Below are 20308 nucleotides of genomic sequence, written 5' to 3'. Positions count from 1 at the left end.
GGCGATGGCGCGCATGGCGCGCCGTCCGTCCAGTCCGCCGAGACCAGTCACCTGTCGTTTAGTTTCGTTGGTCCCGTTCGCGGCAGTCGATCGCTCGCGATCGTCGGAACGCAAATACCCGTCGCGCGACGTGTTGCCGGAGCATACGCTTCCGATTTTCGCAGCTTTTCCCGCAGTTGTCGGACACGCGCTCGCAGCACGACTCGGATCTCGGGACGTCTCGGCGTGCGAGCTCCGCGACGAGGATGAAACGTGCGATGCTCGGCGATCGTCCGGCTCGTCGAGCTTCACCTGAAAACGTGCGACGTGCAAACCGCGCTGCTCCGAATGACGGAACATTTTTCAAGAACATGGAGGCGGAATGCGGAGTCCTTCGCAGGCCCTCTCGTGACACATCGCGTGAGTGACTCTGTTCCGTATCATTTCTTTTGTATGTGTGCACATTTGCAATCTTTATTTCGGACTGGACGATCAAGTCGATCCCGCTTTGATTGTGATGTGCTTGCCTCCTTTTTGACGCTTGTGGCTTGTGGATGTGACGGCCAGCGTGATGATGTAAAAAGAGAGCGGCAGTAACTACGCACGTTGCACTTCCTTCAGGCGAAAGTACACCCGATTGTGTAAAACAACCGTGTAACAAGTGGAATTACGGTGTTGAAAATTAGTGCGTGAGGTAACCGCGGAGTTAAACTGATACTGTGTCTTGTATTAAAATATTACCCGAAAGCGCATTAATTTGTTCTCTTTTGCTTCCGATCTTGCTTCGAAACGAAACAATACCGATGAAAAGGAACTGGATCATTGCGTTGTGCCAATATCGCGCTACAAGGCTTCAACCGATGCGAGCAACAATCTAAATAAAAACAAAAAAGAACAATACGAATTATTTTTCATCACATTTAATATGTAATTACTAATTATTACTCAGTTGCGATAACTCGGAATGTGAGAGTCAAACTTTGCTGTTTGTGATGACATGTTGCATACATGCAAGTTTAAGCTGCCAATAATTAATGCGCATTTTTCACGGTGCTGTAATGAATTCCCGCTTACTCTACACTAAAGATAAAGGGATACCAAGAAGCGACTTTTCCATTCCTCATAAAGTTAATCCAGGGAAGACGGTAAAAGAGCGCGTCCAACCTGTTTTTCCATGAAATTTAACATCGATGTTTTCTCGTCGTCGTCGGCGATCTATTTGGTCGTGCTAGAGTCGCTCGCGCGATAGATTAATGGTATCTTGCATATGAACATTAGTGTGCGACACGAATGAATGTATGGCGATCGAGCGTTGTAATAAACCACACTTGTAATTGAAAAATCATATTTGTTTGTCCCATTTATTATCCAAAGCTCTTTCATCCAGTTTCCAGTTATCCATTTTTCGCAAGACTTCCGGATTCTCACATTGGTTTCCTTTCGCTCACAGAGATTACCGCCCTCCGCTCGAGAGTAAACGAAAAAAAATTTCTACATGAGATCGAACATTGTTCTCCTCGCCGAGACAAACGGCGAGGCAACTCTCTCGCTCTCCGTATAACAAATGGATCCGAAACGCTTTGTGACCGGCGACGTTTCGATCATTTCGTTTTCCGTGTAACTTTCATAGATAGAGACTGAGGCTTTAATTAAATTCTGGCCGTTCCAGACAAAAATTTCTTTCGCTCGTCTTTTTTCTTTTTTCTTTTGTTGCAGTAGAAGGCAACGTGCACGAGAAGGAGAGAGAGAGGAAGGTTATACGTGTATTCTTATATTTACATACGTACGGGGGTACCGCCTCGGGCGGCATTTAGTCTTTAGGCCTAATTCGCGCGACACTGATTAACACAGCGCTAGGATTAGCATACTACGTACAGGCTGGTATAGTAGTGTTGCAGTAATAAGTTCGTTGTTGTTTCTCTCGCACTCGTGGTGATCTCCATGACTTTCGGTCAGTGATAGTCCTACAACGGGCAAAACACTGACAATCATAGTTATTTTCCTAATCTCGAGAAATGGATCTTTTAGAGAATCTTGAGGAAGCAATTGTCTTTTATCGGACGATTCCTGCCTAAATTATGCCCGATATTGTGCGTAATCTCGGAGAAAGTAAGCGGATTGAAAGACTGAAGCTGGAGGAGAGTGGTTGAAGAGATCCGTCCATTTAAAACTCATGCAACCGAGATACAGATGCAAGTATGGTAGGACCATTGCGGAAAGTTCAGTTGCGCAATACATATAAACGCGGTATACGTTGCTCGTAACGGCGGCATAACCAAATAGCATCACTATCGATATCCTCGCTTTTTATCACCATGATATAAAACTAGATATCGCGACGATTCAGGGACTACATTGACTATGACTGCGCGGGAATTCTGTATCTTGTTTCGCGGATATTATAAATGTGCGAGGTCGTCAAAAGTCGCTTTCCACGCTCTTCTCATACAAGTCCATATATTCTAATTGACGTAATCATGTACTGAACTTTCCGTATTTAATAACAGCCGAACTCTTTTCAACTGCACTCAAAAATCACACTTGAGTTTATATGCGAAACAAAATTAGTAGTCACCTAAATTCATAAAACTATGCTTTAAAATAAAAGAGTGCATTTGCGTAATAATTTCATTTTGAGTATCTTGACGATATCAAGAATCGACGATATCGACATCAAGGATAATAATATAAGATCGCGAAAATGGACACTTACTGTATTTGCGGATCGTCACGGACAACTGTAATCGAATCGATTCGCGTAGGTGCGAAGTGCCGAGTGAGCCCCTCTTTACCCAAAGTTTAGCCCAATTCCAAGTAACGTAACGTGCGAAAAATAGACGGGACCCAACATCGAGTCCCAGCGCACCGTTAACAACTGATGTTTGCCTAAACTAGATTTGGTACTCCCACGATCAGGGTATAGGTGGATTGGGTAAAGTATCACAGCTGGCCCCTGATAATATCAAAATCAAAAATAAACATGGAATTTCAAAGGGAGGGGGCCCTCAGAAGAGACGTGGTCGCCCCGACTCCGTCCACGCAGGACCAATTTCCTTACCCGTCCTTGTATATGTATATTGTTGTGATAAGTCATCTATGAAACGTAGAAAAAATTATACAAATAGTAGCTATCTAAGATCTCCGGGGTACCTTGGGGACGGAGCTGAACCGGCCAGACTCCCTTTTTTTTTGCGGTATTTATATATATATATATATATATATATATATATATATATATATCATATATGTATAACTGTTATTATTAATAATAATATTAATCATACGCCGTGTCTCGTTATATCATTAATATTATCATCATTAACTCGCACGCGCTAAGGTAATCGCTGTGATGGTGCGCAAAGCGCGCAGAAATTGTTACGCTCGCCAATCTTCGGTAAGCATTTTTTTTTCTTCTTTTACTGTAATGAAACTCGAGTGGCCTCGAGGTATTTGTAATCTACGTAGACACATGCGCTACGCAACGTACGCAAATTCAAAAATAGAGGAGAGAATTTTATTATTGGCGGAACGTATTTTTATCAAAAACGGCCACATCTGCATCGTTACATCGACACAGCGAATTACTTCTATTATGTCGAGGAAAGCGTGTCGAGTACGCACGAGGCTTCGTAATTTCTCGCGAAATTCTACTTTATACGCGAAATTATAATCACAGTTTGAATCACCTCGCAGACTTTCGAACCTTTGCGCCTGGTGAAAATTAGCACGTCTTCCACTTCTCAAATTGATGTAGACTTGCAAATTCATGAGTGATCAAGTCTAAATCAAGTTTATTTGTTTATTATTTAAATAGCTAAAAATGAAAGTATAAAAAGCTTACGATGTACAGAACATTATAATATGTCATAGAATATTAATACGAGATCTCTTTTAAGCGAATATATGTCGTACGCCAATACTGATCTTTATCTGATAATTGTAACGGCGTGAACGACAGAGATATGAGACAAGTGGATAAAACGCGTTATAGACATAAACAGTCAACTATTTTCATGCGACAATTTTATTCAATTCAGCTAAAAATATTGGAATACATTAGACGCGTTGTTGAACGCATTTTTATATAAACGCGGGTCATTGATAACGACGATCTTTGTCAAATTATGTAGGTACCTACAAACGCAATAGAAGAACAATACGTGATGCGGATAGACTCTGACATGAGATATAACATTGGCGGCCCAAAGGTATCCAGCACCTGAGACTTGCACGACGTTTCAGAAAGAGTCTGATATGAGGAATCGTACGAGGATCTTCGATTCCTCGTACGCGAATTGAAGCCTCGCACGAACGCGTTGCTATGTCGAAATTTCTTAAAATATTTCCTATCTTTGACTCTTTCGTTTCTATCGCTCGAAGGTCGCGTCTAGTCATGCACCTACTAGTTGAAAACACATTTAATACAATGTCTGATCATTGTTGTACTGCACTTGGTATCGCGATTTACCTTTTATGATAATCCAAGGATATTATTAGATAATTCATATGAATCTCTCTCTCATCTTTATTATTTATGAACATAAATCGTCAATTATCTACGAACTTGCGTTCGTCCCCATCGACGAGAGATCAAATACAGAATAGAGAACAGGCAATTGTTGAAAACGGTACGCAGCGAGCCTTTACATACCATCTCCGAAATTAGTTTTTACTTGCAATTTCCGTTTGGTGATTTACTCAAGTACCTCATTGTTTATCAACGTTTCACAGCGCATCTTCGAGCGAACGAAACGCGAGTCATGGACCGTCGTTTATCGCGTAAGCGTTCCTGGATCTATTCGTCGGCAGCCGCAGCATCCGTTCCGCAAGAGTCATCGACTTCCGACGCGTCTTCGGCTGCTACGTTGTCCGTGTAGTCGTACGCGGCGTCTATTCTGTCTTCAGTCTCGATAGAGAGAGCCTCGAGGAGTTGCTCGTCAACGCCCTCTTCACCCTCCCTTTCGCTCTCGGGCTCGTTGACGATCGGCTCATTCTCCGCAACTCCCACAGGATCTCGTATCGTCTCCTCTTCGCGTAGAGCCGTTATTACCCTCTGCTCAATGGTGAGCTGCCTGACGGCGTTCTCCAGGTTGTCCCTGAGGACGTTCGCGTCGCTCTCACTTTCTTGCCACGTGGCGGGCGTGAAAATCATCCGAACGATTTGGTAAAGCCGTCTGAAGCCCAGCTTCTTGTACAGGCTTTGACTGGCCTCGTTCTCCGGACGTATTACTACAAACGGGTAATAGCCTCTCTCGGCTACGCGTTTTGTCAGGTACCTAAAACATCAGATATACGTTATTTAATGTGCATACACATTATTATATTCATTTCTATGCCATTTTTATGCCATTCGGTAATTACTGCATTTTACGTGTTACGTTAAGCTTTAGCTGTTTGTTCATTTTGACATATGCGTTTGTGAAAGCAAAGCTCACAAAAGTTAAACTTTGATGATGTTATTATCTTGTTTGCTTATCAGTTTCATTATCTTGTTGCTGGAGACTTCTTACCTTGCTAGCTTCGTCCCGTAACCTTTCCTACGATATTCCGGCTTGGTCTGCATGGAGAACATGGCCCCGTAATAGGATTGGACCATCCACGCGGCCAGGCTGCCCTTCTCGAACACGCCGGCCGCAGGCAGAGTCTTAATGAGTCGAAGAAAGAGCTCGTGGCACTCCATGTCATTCGCCGGATACAGCTCGTGAATTCCCTCGGCGTGCTCGGCTTTGAGCGGTCGCACCTGGACATCGGGATTCGACTCGTCGTTCGGTTCCTCGCTCTCCTCGTCCTGCTCAAAGTCTTCACACGCGCACACGTCGCCCACGACCGTCTCGATCATGCCGGTGCCCTCGTAGAGACGCGTCAGCTCCTCGGCGATATTGTAGTGGACGAAATTAATGTACAACGGCCTCGACCAGTCCAACAGAATGTCCTCCTCTCGGAGAAGCCGCAGCAGCTCCAGCCGATTCTTCGGGCAGAAGACGCCGACGCTCTCGTACAACAAACCGTGCGGCTGCAAGAATGACACAGAACGCGCGATCAGCATTCACGGGGTTTCCGATGTCGAAGAGAAAACATGCGATTTGCGATGACTCCGTGAGAACTTTACGAGTTGTTTGCAGTTGCGAGGATGCAAACTCTTTCTAGGCTCTTTCTAGGATCTACGAGAGGAATTTAATGCCTTGGCACGCGCCAGTGACGTGTGTTTCGTGTTTGCGGTTAAAATTACAGTTCCATTGTGGCGCGTTTACACTCCAGCCTCGTGTTTTACGTTCGTGCCGAAAAGCAGCTCGCGCTTAACGTCGAACGTCTGCGGCACGAATGCGGATCGACGCGGCGGGTGCTAAATGCCAAAGGATATACTGTAATTCTTGCCGCGGTAATTCTTACGCGAATCTAATAACCAATGGTGGCTGAATTTATGGTGCTGTGGTAATTAGCTAAGGAGCACGGGCGAGATCGTCTTGGATTGCCGGGCCAGGCGTTAAGCACGAACCACGATTCGCATCAGCGCAACAACGGGTAGCGAGGGGAGAGCGAGAATTTGGCGAGCAGCCAAATCTACGGGGATATGGGCCAACTCAAACTCTCACCCCCACATCCTACACGGAGAAACGCGAAGCGCAATGTAACGAGTCTCTAGCATTCGTGACATGTTCATTCTTGAATATGCGCTTTCTCGCGAATTAACAATTTCCAACAACTCGTCGCGATGACTCGCGGAATTACGTTTGCTCAACGTTGATTCAAATAGCTCGCTGTAACTCGTTTTTCTCAATCTGTTTGCGCGCCTCTTTGCGAAGAGGAAAGAGCCAGTCGCGTTGTAGAAAACACACGTGACACGGATCGCAAGTATGAGATAAGTTAGATGAGTTCGGAGTGGGCAACTTTTCGAAGGACGAGAACGCAGTTAAGGAAGTAACCGGGCACGTTACGTTAAATGAAGTACAAGCTGAGTACAAATTGGGGCTCTTGTTTAGGATCACGTCCGACTAATTTCCCCGGTAACCTTAACGTCACGGTAGAAATTTAATTTATACTTACAGATAGCGTCATCCCGGGGAAATGTAAGCAAATTGCATCCTCGGGCCAGTCGTTAGCCACATAAAAATGGAACTCCCAGACTCTGTCCCGCATATAAGTCAGTACAGTCTGATGAAACTGTAAAGAATTTACGGTATTAACGAAACATATTTATTTTTAATCAAATTATTTTAAGAAATATGGGAAATATAAATAAAAATTAACTTAATGAAAAATTAATTAATTTAATAATTTATATTTTTAATTCGATAACGGACAATGTTTCCGATTCATCCTGTCTACATCTACTCTTTATTGACCTTGTGTTATTGACATATCCGAAATGGACATGAAGGAATCTAAGGATCGTAAAAATCGTAGAACATGGCTCATTATTCGATAGCGTACGATACACACATATAGGCCATTGATCGATTACGTGGCCCGCGGGTTCAAAGTAATGTTCATGTTGAAATCACTTTTAAGAACCGTAAATAAACGTTAACAGCGATATGGTAATCGTGTCACAAATCATTGCGCCAGGTCATCATTATTCCGTTCTGCAAATACGCGCGAAAAAGATCCGGTGACAAGCTGATTTCGAGGCTCGCATTAGTCGCCAGTAAGAGCTTTTATCGATCTTGACGTCGTGTTTCGTTGATACACGTCATCCGTGATATGTCAATCCGCTCTGACTCGAATTGAAAGAACCGTTTGCGAATACAGAATTTCAAGACTGTTCCGTCATGTATTATTCTAGATCATCGTAGTACATTGAAGTTCATCCATCCGTTTGCTCGCTGGAGCGTGCTCCGCTTAGAACATTGCCTAGATTTCCATCCCCATCCGATATGTTGCCCTTCTGGCATCGCGTACAATCCGTCCCGCGAAATGCCAGCGTGCCTCGTGCCCCGTTGGCGTTGCACGCGGTTTCCTCGCGGAACCCCGTTAAAGGAGATGGAGCATTCGGAGCTGCGTTGATCCATCGCGGAATATGCGACTACCTCGCACGCGTGCGATCCGAAAGAGAGTTAACGTCGCGCCGCGCCGTGTATCATTAGATCGGGCCGGCACGCGGGAACGATTGTGCGCAGGTCCTCGCGGTTTATCCTCCCGGAATAAACCGCAGACACACCGGTCCCTATACCACGGAGCACGGCAGAAAGGTGTTCGGGGGTCAAGGCCGCATCCTGACGCGCATATAACGCCGTCGCTTTTTCGTCGCCGCACGTAACGAAATCGACGCGTGCTCTTTGCATGCCGGGCGCATCGTCCAAGTTGACCGATAATCGATCGCGATTGCCATAATGTACTTGTTTGCTACTTTCCTTTCCCTTTCTCTTTCTTTACCTACTTTCTTTAGTCTAATCGCCTCCCATTTCTAATTAATTTCCTCGCCGGTTCTTTTTACGAATAATTCGTTGGTGAGCCGCGGATTTGCGTTGGATCTAACTGCCACGCGCGAGACAAGCGGAAACGTAGCGGTGGGAAAGCCACGAGACAGCCAGTTCAATTGAACAATATCTCTCTTTGTGGTGCGGCCCGTATTCTCGCGGTGATTGAAACGCGATCTTTCACGTTGAAAACAAGCGTGCCTCTCGTGTCGACGAAAATACCTCGAGGATTTTAGCGTGATCGTTTACGTAATCGGGTCAATAAATTGATAATACCAACTGCCGAGTCTTGTCAGGATGACACACGTAATGTTATCCGGAGCTTTTATCTAAATGCGATTCCAATTTTGATAATAACGTCGGAATCGTGCCGAACGCCATCGTGCGTTTGCAGTTATCGATATCATGAAGCTCTCCGCTGACTCCGTTCCGTGGCACGGGGATCGTACCGTGCTGATAGCGGAGTCGTGGACGCCGTTAGTCGCGAGCGGGGTCACGAGATCGGCACTGCGGCGATTCGCGAACGACACGACGGCAACAACGTGTGCAAGCGACCCTGGCCTTGATTGGCGTGGTCGCACGTCATAACGTTGATCCTCGCCTAGTAACGAGAGGTTAACAAAGGAGCCTTCCGAATCTTCGCCGTCCGTTAGTTGTTCGGGACACGAGACACCGTATGCGAGTCATCGATTCGGTAATGGTACACGTTTTGTCGGCCACTTTCCGCTCGATGATCGATCACGGCTCCGCAAATATTTGAGAAAGAATGATCTCGGTCGCGTTACGTCGGCGTATCTTTTTCGCGGCAATCTTAACCCTGACCCTCTGCAACCGTCGGCACTTGGACCAGGTTACGCCGGGCCTGGGCATTGGCCTCCTTCGTCACGGTAATCATATCCCGCAAATGTGCCTTCGAAAACGACTGAGCCTCTCTCTCTCTCTCTCTCGGATTGAGTCAAGCGTTTACGAGTCTTTCGTAAACTTTGCATGAGATGTCAAAAAATTGCAAAAAGACAGACAATAAAAAAAATGATCTTGTTCATTCTCAAGCTTATGTGCCCTCTTTATAGAAGCTGACGCTTTATCCTGGACGGGAAGTCTGCTAAATATACGTGTTCACGGTGTGCGCGGAGTTATATCGATCTCGAGACGTTGTTGTTACATCGGTTCGACACAAGATGCGGAAGCGGGCGCGTTTATTACAAGGATTGCAAAATTATCGGTTTCGCATTAGCTCGGCTCCCGTGCCTCGAATTCACATCCTTTCCTACTGCGGCTCTCTTGAATTTAATTGTATTATTGATCGACAGAACGATCGTTAGTTCAACTTATCGCTTGCAGCAGCACTGAAGTAGTTTACGGACTAAACGGAGGCTAATTCTCACGTTGAATGAAGTAATTAAACATCTTGGACGGCTGCAATGTCTCCTCTCTCGCTCTGGAACTTGCGCACGTAACAGGATCTAATATTCTGTTCACGTTCCACCGAGATAGTTTTCGAAGCATACGAATAATTCACGATAGGAAAATGGGTCGCTTGAAATTAAACAATTGTCAAATATGTATAATCGATTTCAATGTCGAGTGATAATTTCGTAATCTTGTTGGCCGTCCTCGCGAGAGATCATCGCGATGAATAATTCTAGTAGAGATATTATATCTCAGCTATATATTCCCCTATGCTATTCTCCTTCGTTATTGAACACCAGGACTTTTACTTCTTCCGTAATACTTTTCCTACTTTCATCATCATCAAATTAGAAGTTAACGATGCTTTCGTACCGAACACGCCGGTAATTTGTAAGCAAATCGTGTCAAGCAAGCGGCGGTAGGGAGAAGATGCAATACCTACTTCGAGCTTAAAATATCGGACTATTTCAACGAACAATGACAACCAATGAAGGATAAATATAGGAAATATGCCTCAATAATCTTTTTTTTATGGTGTCACTATTATCCCAGAGGACAGAATCGAAGATAATACGAAATCTCTAATTTCGCTGTTAGATGGAGAAACATTTACACATATTTTAATACTATATATTTTATTTTATTTTATATTTTATTACTGCACTTAAAAATACACTTTGTATTAATAAACTGTAACTTTAATTTCAGTAATTTTACTAAAGGACATAACACTAGCAATGGTACATACCTTGAGCGATTCGGGCAAGTATTCTGTAAGAAAATCCAAGAGCGTCGACAGTTCCTCTTCAGCGAGTAGACGAAAATTCCGACCTCGTTCTACCGCTTCGGGGCACTCCATGCTGAAACTAATTACCGAGAGTTTATTGTGTGAGTGGCGTGAAAACTTTGGCGGTATTCCTTGTAAATGCCGACTCGGGGAACAAAGATTTAGCTCGAGATTGATTTTGGCAACAGATGATTCGTAGCTGTACGGATTCTGACGTAATCGATATTGTAATCGAACTTGTATGCTATGTATGAGTTGATACGTAAGTTCTTCTCCCAAGGACGCTAAATCGCTCGTCCGTGATACTTTGGGTGAAGCTTACAAGAAAACTCGTGTGATATTAACGAAAGCACGCAACGTGGCGCGCCTCGCTCCTTTATTATCACCACGCAAGCTTCGTGGATTGTTCATATTGATGTATATCAATGAAATGTTTATTTATGTATAATTGCGAGTCGCAAACACAATTTTGCGAGCTTAGCGTTAATATGTCAGAGTTACGCTCACGAGAACTTTACATGAACACTTCTTTTGAACACTTTTTTTTCAAGGTCTGACTTATTACATAGTATAGTGATAATACTTTATATTCAAGTCTAGCTAGACTACTCTTTGTTCTTGTTAAACAATCAAACTACTATTGCAACGAGTAATAATAAAATGTTGGATTGATTGTAAAATTAATTTTTCTTTTAGTTATTTTATTAACACAAGAACCGTACGGCGCAATTTCTGACGAGATTTCTAGTGAATAATAAATGCTCTATTGCAAGAGAGTCTTTTATCAATAAGAAAAAGAGGAATCTCTTTGTACGCGTTGGTGTGCAATATGGGTTAGCGTAACCTTCGTGAAATTTCCTTGGGTAGTAAGGCTTCTTACATTTCTCAACGACGCGCTTAGATCCGTAGGGAATTACGACGACGTAACCGATCTCCACAAACTGATACATTTGCGTTGCGCAAGCTGAATCGCATGTGGTATTTACATAGGAAGCACGTGAAAAGAAAAGAAAAAAAAACCGGACGTATTCATCACCGCTTTACGTCCAAAAGTCATATAACTTGGTCGAATTGCTAATATAAAACGCGCATTACCGGTATGCGTATTGCGTTATCCTCGTAAATTCGTCTCTTGAAACGCTGCTGAAAATTGCAGCGATCGAGAGAGATGCAAGTGAGTAATAACGTATGCAGAAAAATATTCCAATCGCATATATATATATATATATATATCGGTTATATTACGGTTTTGTAAATTTTCTAATTTATCAGCTTTCATCCACAGGCGATTTGAATAATTGATACAGCGTGCAAACGCTGGAAGAACAATTCTGTACTTACTCGTCAGGAAAATGCTCGTTGTTGATTCGAATGTAATTGCTTATAAACAATTGAGGCAAATTCTAAGGTTACTGCTACCTCGGTACTCTTATCGACAATCGACATTTTCCGCGTCTTCAATCTCGGCGGCAAGTAGTATATCGCTTGAACGTGACGTTAGCGTAAAATTGCGCCTAATTAAACATTGCACTTAACATCGGAATGTCCTCCGTGAAATTGCGTCGTATCCGCATACTCGTCTTATCCGCATATCGTCTTTATCGACGAGTTGCTGGAGTTGAGCAGAGAGAACGAGAGTTGATTCGCATCGTACAGTGAAAGTGCACGGACGTGCACTCGTGCACTCGATGATCGCCGGTGTGACGGTCGAACTGTGTTAAGTACCAAGACGGGACGTGCTTCTCCCCGATGTCAGGATCGGAACCGCGCGCCGGTAACGCGAGCGAGAGGGAGAAGGAGACGACACATCACCGATATCTTTCACGGGGGAGTTGGCGAATCGTGCCCGCGGGAAGCGAGCGATCCGTCGTACGATCGCCATCGGGGACGAGAACCGGTGCACTCTGCGAGAGACACACTCCCGTGGTACGGTTGCGTACTCTCGCGTACTGCTACACGCGATACTACACGCCGCGGCCGCGGCCGGTGCGACACGAGGCGACACGACAGCCGAGACACCGGTGCCGGTCCGACGACGACGTCACTGCGACTGACGATTGACGTTCCTCAGCGATCTCCGTTGCTGGATCGTCTGGCGTCTCGCGAATTCGCGGCACGAGTGCGTGTACGCGCGCTTAATCGATTTACCTGAACGAGCGGGAGGGCTGTCCGTTCACGACGTCCCCGAGTACGTCGCGTGGATCCTCCCCCTCCCCCGAGGGAGGACAACGGCGACGTTCGTGGCACGGCTGTTCGCACTGATTGATCCGGTCGCGCGCGGTCTCCGTGCGAATTTTCCGTGCGTTTCTGTGTCGACGAGGGTGAGAACGATCGCGGACTGTCGTCAAGGGGTAGTTCCAACAGAGGAGGCACCCACCCTCGCCGCCCCCTGAACCCGCACTGCCGCCCCTGGGTCGCCGTCGTCCCCCATGCACCCTCGTCGGGACGAAGGGAAACGATGCGCAAGCGTCGCGATGCCGGCAGTGCCGCGGTTCAAACCCGCGGCGCCCTTGGAAGACCTGCTTACCCGTCTGTCGCCCGCAGGGTTGCGATTACGTAGTACCGTAGTACGTTCGACAGCACGAAACGATCGAATCGGTCCCATCAGCTGTTGTCGATTCTCTTTCGGCAACACGGCAATGCGTTTTGCATTGCGATTTACGATTTATTTTACGTAACGTATTTTACGGATCGCCCGCGCCGCAAGACGAGCAGTTTGGAAGCAGTTTGCGATCGTAGATACGAAGGTAATGAAGCTGCGCCTCAAGATCGTTAAAAGCTTTGCGCGCCCTAGCATCAAGCTCAACATTTGCGAAGCAGACGCTCGTAGTTCGGTGTTACAAGTCCGGTGTTACGGTGCGCGAGAGACACCACGAGTGTGTTGACCAAACTTAAATCACTCTATACAAATTATTAATTATACTTGGATATGAAACGGATGCAGAAATGTGCGCGCGTCGTTGCAATTGAACGAGGGGCAGAATTTCCCGATCGTGGTGTAGCATGCTCGGATTCTTTAGTTGGATTGCGCAGAACTACAGAGTCTCCGCATTGCCTCTACTCCCTCATGAGAGAGAGAGAGAGAGAGTCCATGTGGTTGCAGCAGAGGTCTCGCTGCTGCGATATACGTTTATGTACCACGTCGCATAAATTTATGAAAAATTGCAGTGCACTTTTCGATTCAATTCCTGAAACAATCCCGACTGCGCTTTTGTGTCTCAAAAGACGGAGGATTTTGTAACGTAAGACATTGAAACGCGGTCTTGTGTTTGCGATTTATATCAAGAAGATATTATGCAATGTCATCATCCACGACCGTTGTCTCTTCTATGCAACCCTTTTCACCCTTAGCTGCCACGTCTGGCACGTGTCATCATAACTTGCCTGAGCTAACCCAAGATGGTAAGCGTATAAAAATGCGCTTCATGCACGTCAGGTCGCGGACACTTTTGTTGCACAATATACGGCCGGAAGGGATTCGTTTTACGGCGCTGAGTCATCAGACGGCACATTCTGAAAATGTTGTCCGATTTTGTACTTTCACGATCTGACAGCTATATGAAACCGGCAGTAAAACCGGATTAACATGGCCGTAACGTGTCCCGTTTTTCAAGCAGAATATTGCTCCATGTTCCGGATTAAACACACAATTTGTGAATTCCATTCCATAAAGTCTAAAGTCTTGTCCGTTTCAAATTGCTCGTTGCATTAATCATCAATCCCTCTGTTTCGTGATTGACGTTCGTCCCTCATTTTTCCTAATCACACCGATTCAATTAAATCGAAACAGCGAAGAGAGAAGAACAGTTGGTCTAAATAGAGCTAGCGACGTAATTGGCATTATCGCCGAGGGGAGGGAGGGGGAGAACGGATCATTACATCATCCTTGATCCCGTTTGTTTTCGATGGCGTTTTTCTGCCGCGCGCGTATATTACGTGCTCGGCATCCTCTGCGCATCACGGGGGTAGACGATCCACCCTCGCGCGCCGCCCCGCCGGCGTCGCGACGCAGGAAGAAGCCACAGCCTCCCGTACTCGTCGTCACATCCGAGACAGATCGATCCGACTGCCATTAGTGCCATTGCCGAGCGTCCCGAGACCTCCGCGGGAGAGGCTCCTTGCTATGTTAACGGACAACGCGTGCAACGTCGATTGCCATGCCGGGTCGCCACGGATCCATAATCGGTACGAGTGACCCGGGATGACCCGTTGAGATTTTACCCCTCCCCCCCCCTCTCCCTCCGAGAGAGATAATTTCTAACCTCTAATTTCACTTGTCCGTCAATCCGTGATCAACGAGTGATGTCGTTTAGAATGTGTGTGTGTATGTGAGTCGACCATCCTCCTCGCGATCGCCCGTCCGCGGACGGAAGTGACTTCTTCCGATTCGAGTATCGGCGAGTGCCGAGTGGTGATGACGCAACGTGCGTTAGAAATGAACGTTCTAGACCTCCCGAACATGACTGACTTTCGGATACTCGGAGACAAGAATTCCAAGGATATATTGAGGTTGTAATGGTCTTTCAGTGGGAAAAGGTTTAATTGGTCGATCGTCGAAAGTGTCCGTTGCTGCAGTCATTATCCATTTCATTGCGAAAGTTCTTCAGCAATTTTTCCGTGTCGTCGTGCTTCGCCATCGGTGTTGTCGAGATTTTGACATTGCTATCGCTACTATCGTCACGTTCAATTATTCGTTTAATTATTCGTGTGTAAATAAGGCAAGATCGAGAATTGATTTCGACGATGCAGAAAATTTATTTTTTATTTATGTTTGACGCATTTTTTACTATGCGATATGCCGTCTCTCCGATTCACCATTTTTACATGGCAGCCCGCCTGATTCTAGTTCCGTTTCCCGCCACGAGTAGCAGCAGCTGACGGTAGGTCGTAGTGGCGCGATCTCTGATCGGTGCGTTGAAACCTGTCGTAGAAATGCATTGCTATTGCTTCATAACGATCATAAGAAGTGCGCGGTTGACGGGTATCTCAAGGGACGTGTGTTTAATTTTACGTTTACAAGTGAGAAACGTGATTCGCACGTTCGACATGCAAGCACGAGCGTCATGAGGTAATTTAAGGGTAATGCCATTTTATGTTGCTAACAAGTGTCAACGTAAGTGTTAATACGACATGTTGCTAAATCAACAATTGATGCAATTAAAAAGAATGACGTATAAGAAGAGTGACTTTAATGCAATTAAAAATTAACGAAGCTCACGTAAATTGTTTTCATCCATTTCCACACCATCGCGGCGTCTGAATTCTGTACGACCAATTTCGCGAGCAATTGTTGAGTGAACGTCGTCGAAAATGAGATTTATCGGTGGAATTGCGTTTTATTTTAGCAAATCGATGCAATGCGATCGATTGTTACGTTACATTGAAAATGATATTTCTTTGAGCTCAATGTTCGATGGGAAAGATTCCCCTTGTCTTTGACAGTTCAACTTATATGTATAATTAAAATCAATGTTAGGAAAATAAATCACGAAATTTGAAATAAAAATCTCCATAGAATTAATGTAGCTATCAGAAGTTATCGGAAAAGATAACAGAAAATGTAAAAATAATTATTGCCTTAAATTTGTCTCAGGTGAATACAACTAATATATCTCTAGATCGACACGAGTGCAACGGTCACGAGAGAAATAAAAGCGATATGTTTCTCTTTGCAGATTACATCCACAAGGCGGGCATGTGTAGAAAAAAAACTCGAAGCGACAGACAATTCGACAACGTGGATTACACACAACTCTCGGAAACCGATAATGGTTTCTATGATTCACAGGTGAGCGATGGGGAACGATGAAACGTCTCAGCAATGCAAATTAGTTGTCATTGTAATACTTAATAAAAATGCATCCTTTGAAGTACATATTCTTCTAATGAAAATGTAAATTTCTCTTTTCACAGTTTGTGAGTCCACCAGTGAAGATACCATGGAAGTCTATTGTGTTGGCGGCTTTTTTATTCGTTGGTGGGACTGCTATTCTCATTATAGGAAGTCTGATCGTGAGTGGGCACATTGATTCAAAAGTAAGTTTCATATTTTATATTGTAAAGTTATGTGAAACTATTAGTAACTATAATTAGTAGAATGCGTGTGTTGCAATTAATAGTTTTTTTTTATTATTTTAATCAGATATGCATACAACTGATATTACTGTTCTTGCATTGTTTAGACAGATAAAGATATGGAAAATATGTAAATCGATTATTGTAATATGTCAAAATTTCACGTGTATTGCAAAAGAGATTTTCAATCTGTTACAGTATTCAGACCAAATGTGGCCACTGATCACTGTAGGGGCCTTGATGTTCATACCGGGGGCTTACCACATGAGGGTAGCTATTTTAGCTTATCAGAGAGTACCTGGCTATTCATTCGATGACATACCTGAGTTTGATTGAACGTTCCTTGTGTACATATACGCATAAAGTACTTACTTCTTAATTTCTAGAAAATGAATTTATCCCTGATAGCCCCGATTCCATCAACGTCGCTTTACTTTAACTCACACTTTGTCTCTTTCCAAGGCGGATAGTTAGAAAGAGACGAAAAGTGAGTTAAACTATGGTTAAAGTTAAGCGACGTTGGTGGAATCGGGTATTAATGATAAGAAATTTATCGTTTGCATGTAGCGGATAAAGCTGCACGTAAGCGAATGAATAGGAATACACAAAGGAAATTGCTTCTTTATCTTACATTGATGCATTTAAATGTTCACTTAAACACGAGTTCTTTCTCAAAAGGTATCATAGAATCAACGAACGAACCAAGTTTTTCAGATAATCTAGGTGTAATGACAATGTATGTACTGAGGTATATTTTATGTGGTTAAATTCGTAACTTAATAATGTGTGATCAGTTATGTTTATTATCAGTTTATTTTTATATTTACATAAATATCAAAAACTTGTAAGATATTTTATTGGAAATATAATAAAAGTATTTTGAAAATAAATTTCACTATACACTCTTACAAAAAGTTACTGTGATTCTTGGTAAATATGTGTTTCCCCAACATAGTCTATGTATATAATAGGATAGGAAGGAAGAACACAACTACATTGTCAGTTGTACATTAGTAATAAAAAACAATAAAACTTGGTACTCTGTGTAAATTAAATTTTATTTTTTGACGTCAAACAAAATGATCCAGAATTCCGATCATTCATTTGGTCAAGTTTTTCAATCGATTTTATAATATGAATATACATGGCTTTAGTCGAATAATCCAAAGCCCATGTCTTCGTCTTCTGACTCGGATTCCTCTTTTTTCTCTTCCTTCTTTTCCGCGGCAGGAGCATCGGCTGCAGCTGCTGGAGCTGCGACAGAAGCGGCAGCGACAGCGAACTTGCTTGGATCCTGTAAACAAACAATTCCATTATTTTTAATAAGATTATCAGGCTTTTCAGATAAATAACATATGGCTTTAGATAAAAAAAATTATAGATCTTTAGTGATCTTTTTTATTATATTTAGTTCAGACAGCGTTATACGCAATACTTCGTCATTAATCTTGACGCGCCAGTGGGTTCAGCTATTTCTAGCTCTGACACGTTTGATCAAGATTGTCGGACGTATAGCACTTTCATCATTACATTCGCTCAAGAAAAACAGGAAAAATACCAAGCATTTTTTTTTAACCCACACTGGGAATCGAACCCGAGTCTTTCGCTCGTTGAGCAACTGCTCTTACCACTGAGCTACCTGAGCACCCTTGTACCTTCATTATATTTTCAGTTCTTATATACACAATAGACCTTTGTATAAGGAGGAGAGGACATTTTACGTGTGTGTGTATTTTTAGATGCTTGGATAAGGATTGTTTATATATATATATATATATATATATATATATATATATATATATATATGATGTGTTATACGGAGCTGATTAACTGCAAAAGCTTACTACATATTTAAAGTTTACATATATATGCAATATCATACCTTGATGTATTCCTTGATAGTAGCGGCCTCTGTAAATTCGACTTCGGTAACAGCAGCGATAGCCAATAGATTCTTGAAACCATTTGCAATGCTGTGCGGAGCACTGGCAACAGTAGGATAGCCAATTGCCAAGCAAACTGAGGCTAAGTTTGCAACTCCAGCCATGAATTTTTCGCGGAGATCTTCAGGTTTGATATCCAAGATCTCAGGTGCAAAGATGGTACCAGAGTCATATACTTGCTCGACCAGTAATCCGTACGAGAAGGGAGAGATGTTCAACATATTCAGAAGCGTAGCTTCGGAAGCTCCCACTTTGTCACCAGGTTTCAGAATATGTACGTCATTCTACAATTTGATATCATGATATTTGATATTGCGATTTGCGACGTAACAAATCTTGGAGGAATTAAGTTGAAATTAAATTTAAAAACAAAGTTCAGTGATTTTTTTTCAATAGGAGCACACTTACTATAATTTCAATAGTACCCTTGGAGATTTTAGTTGGGATACTCAGAGCTTGAAAGAAAGAAGTCTTCTCAGGACCAAGTCCCGTATTTTGAGCCGGAATGATAACGCTCAAGGGTGCAATGGCTCCTGCTCTGGCCGGTGCGCGTACTTTATTCTCCAACAGCTTGTCCCTCACTTCGATCAAATCCCCCCGTGTGAAAACGAATCCCACATTACCACGGATATGAGGCAACAACTTTTCCAATGCCGCATTACGTTCTATGTGACCACGAATTGCTTTTCTCATCATGGTATTTTTCCCCATCAATACAACTGCATTTCCGCGTAGTGACATACGGATCTGCTGCATCTGCTTTGAGCCGACATTGTCTGCTCCCACGATGAAGCATTTAGGAAAATCATCCAGTAGTTGCTAATATTTTATAAAGAAAAGATAATTATTTTAATGAATATTGTAAAAATTGATATGTTATAAATCAGTTTGAATTTTGAATCAATCAAAACTTTCCATATTGCATTATATGGATTTAAGGTACAAAATTAAGATATAATGAAATTATTTAAGTAAACGTAAAAGAGAAATACGTACCACAAGTTTAGTGAAGTACTGTGACTTCCATGTTGCTTTGTCCTCCCTACCCATCTTGAAATGTAAGTAAGGATACCTTGCGGATTTTTAAGGACTAAAAATCCGCATTTGAGAAAATAAGTTAATTAGTAAAAATTAAAAAATGTAACTGAATCTATTGTTAATATTGATACTTCTTTCCAATTACACATATTTTTTGTACGTATAATATGGAACGCAAGTTTGACCACTTTAAGGTTCTGCGGATGCATATTTTTTTCATTATTTTAATAGTTGCCCGTACAAATAAAGCAAGGATATCTCCGTTAACTTCATGCGCTACATATATCTACATAATAATACTATTTTTCAATTAGTAAGAACCGCGTGGCTTTACATAACCTCACATACATTCTTCTACGTTTTAAAAATAGTTATCTATTTCTTATATCTATTTTGTAATCTTCTTTATGTTATTTTTATGTAGAAGTGACATATGCGTAAATCTAAGTAAGATCTAAATACGATGCATTATGATAAAGTAATAAATATGATAGAACAACTCGACCATACCCCAAGCAAGCACCAAACGCAGTGTAAAGGAAATCGGAGTCGGAATGACGGAACCGGAAGTGAGTGTTATAAAATGTTACGAAGCAAATTTTGCGCATGCGCGACAACCGCCATCTTCTAGTCACTTCTAGTGACATACATTCTGCTAG

The 20308-nt window shown here is 43.1% G+C and overlaps 3 protein-coding genes across 10 annotated transcripts; 1 reads left to right on the top strand and 2 right to left on the bottom strand.

The window, feature by feature from the left end:
* Window positions 1–33: 33 nt before the first annotated feature.
* LOC105284930 (transmembrane protein 230) lies at window positions 34–17707 on the top strand. Of its 7 annotated transcripts, none has more exons than XM_020033434.2 (4): window positions 34–399; window positions 16269–16381; window positions 16507–16564; window positions 17185–17707. In XM_020033434.2, the coding sequence occupies exons 1-4, from the start codon at window positions 246–248 to the stop codon at window positions 17205–17207; spliced, it is 348 nt and encodes a 115-aa protein (XP_019888993.2). In that variant the 5' UTR covers window positions 34–245; the 3' UTR covers window positions 17208–17707. The 7 variants fall into 7 exon arrangements, with proteins under 7 accessions (XP_019888993.2, XP_019888992.2, XP_011347093.2 ...); XM_020033433.2 differs by having other exon boundaries at window positions 35–399; window positions 16507–16570; window positions 17191–17707; XM_011348791.3 differs by having other exon boundaries at window positions 53–399; window positions 16507–16629; window positions 16867–17705.
* On the bottom strand, window positions 3394–13001 carry LOC105284929. 2 transcript variants are annotated; one of them, XM_011348789.3, is made up of 5 exons: window positions 12742–13001; window positions 10555–10672; window positions 7024–7140; window positions 5490–5992; window positions 3394–5255 (listed from the first exon to the last, which is right to left on the bottom strand). In XM_011348789.3, exons 2-5 carry the CDS (start codon window positions 10663–10665, stop codon window positions 4775–4777), a joined length of 1212 nt encoding a protein of 403 aa, XP_011347091.1. In that variant the 5' UTR covers window positions 10666–10672; window positions 12742–13001; the 3' UTR covers window positions 3394–4774. The 2 variants fall into 2 exon arrangements, with proteins under 2 accessions (XP_011347091.1, XP_011347092.1); XM_011348790.3 differs by having other exon boundaries at window positions 11935–12878.
* Window positions 17706–20235, bottom strand: LOC105284931 (60S acidic ribosomal protein P0). Its single transcript, XM_011348797.2, has 5 exons — window positions 20160–20235; window positions 19608–19701; window positions 19020–19430; window positions 18551–18895; window positions 17706–17962 (listed from the first exon to the last, which is right to left on the bottom strand). Exons 2-5 carry the CDS (start codon window positions 19659–19661, stop codon window positions 17819–17821), a joined length of 954 nt encoding a protein of 317 aa, XP_011347099.1. The 5' UTR covers window positions 19662–19701; window positions 20160–20235; the 3' UTR covers window positions 17706–17818.
* Window positions 20236–20308: the final 73 nt, after the last annotated feature.

This window comes from Ooceraea biroi, chromosome 5 (assembly GCF_003672135.1).
Source record: "Ooceraea biroi isolate clonal line C1 chromosome 5, Obir_v5.4, whole genome shotgun sequence".
Taxonomy (NCBI): Eukaryota; Metazoa; Arthropoda; class Insecta; order Hymenoptera; family Formicidae; genus Ooceraea; species Ooceraea biroi.
Note: the sequence above shows the minus strand (reverse complement) of the source record. Positions and strands in the feature narration are given on the sequence as shown.

Excerpts from the sequence above, each read along its gene's own strand:
- LOC105284930 (XM_011348791.3), top strand. The coding sequence starts at position 246 with ATGAAACGTGCGATGCTCGGCGATCGTCCGGCTCGTCGAGCTTCACCT. Across the intron at positions 400-16,268 it reads GCCCTCTCGTGACACATCGC|ATTACATCCACAAGGCGGGC; the intron begins GTGAGTGACTCT and ends TTCTCTTTGCAG. Across the intron at positions 16,630-16,866 it reads GTGGGCACATTGATTCAAAA|TATTCAGACCAAATGTGGCC; the intron begins GTAAGTTTCATA and ends AATCTGTTACAG.
- LOC105284929 (XM_011348789.3), bottom strand. The coding sequence starts at position 10,665 with ATGGAGTGCCCCGAAGCGGTAGAACGAGGTCGGAATTTTCGTCTACTC. Across the intron at positions 7,141-10,554 it reads ACTTGCCCGAATCGCTCAAG|TTTCATCAGACTGTACTGAC; the intron begins GTATGTACCATT and ends AATTCTTTACAG. Across the intron at positions 5,993-7,023 it reads TCCCCGGGATGACGCTATCT|CCGCACGGTTTGTTGTACGA; the intron begins GTAAGTATAAAT and ends TCATTCTTGCAG.
- LOC105284931 (XM_011348797.2), bottom strand. The coding sequence starts at position 19,661 with ATGGGTAGGGAGGACAAAGCAACATGGAAGTCACAGTACTTCACTAAA. Across the intron at positions 19,431-19,607 it reads AGTACTTCACTAAACTTGTG|CAACTACTGGATGATTTTCC; the intron begins GTACGTATTTCT and ends ATAAAATATTAG. Across the intron at positions 17,963-18,550 it reads CTATCAAGGAATACATCAAG|GATCCAAGCAAGTTCGCTGT; the intron begins GTATGATATTGC and ends GTTTGTTTACAG.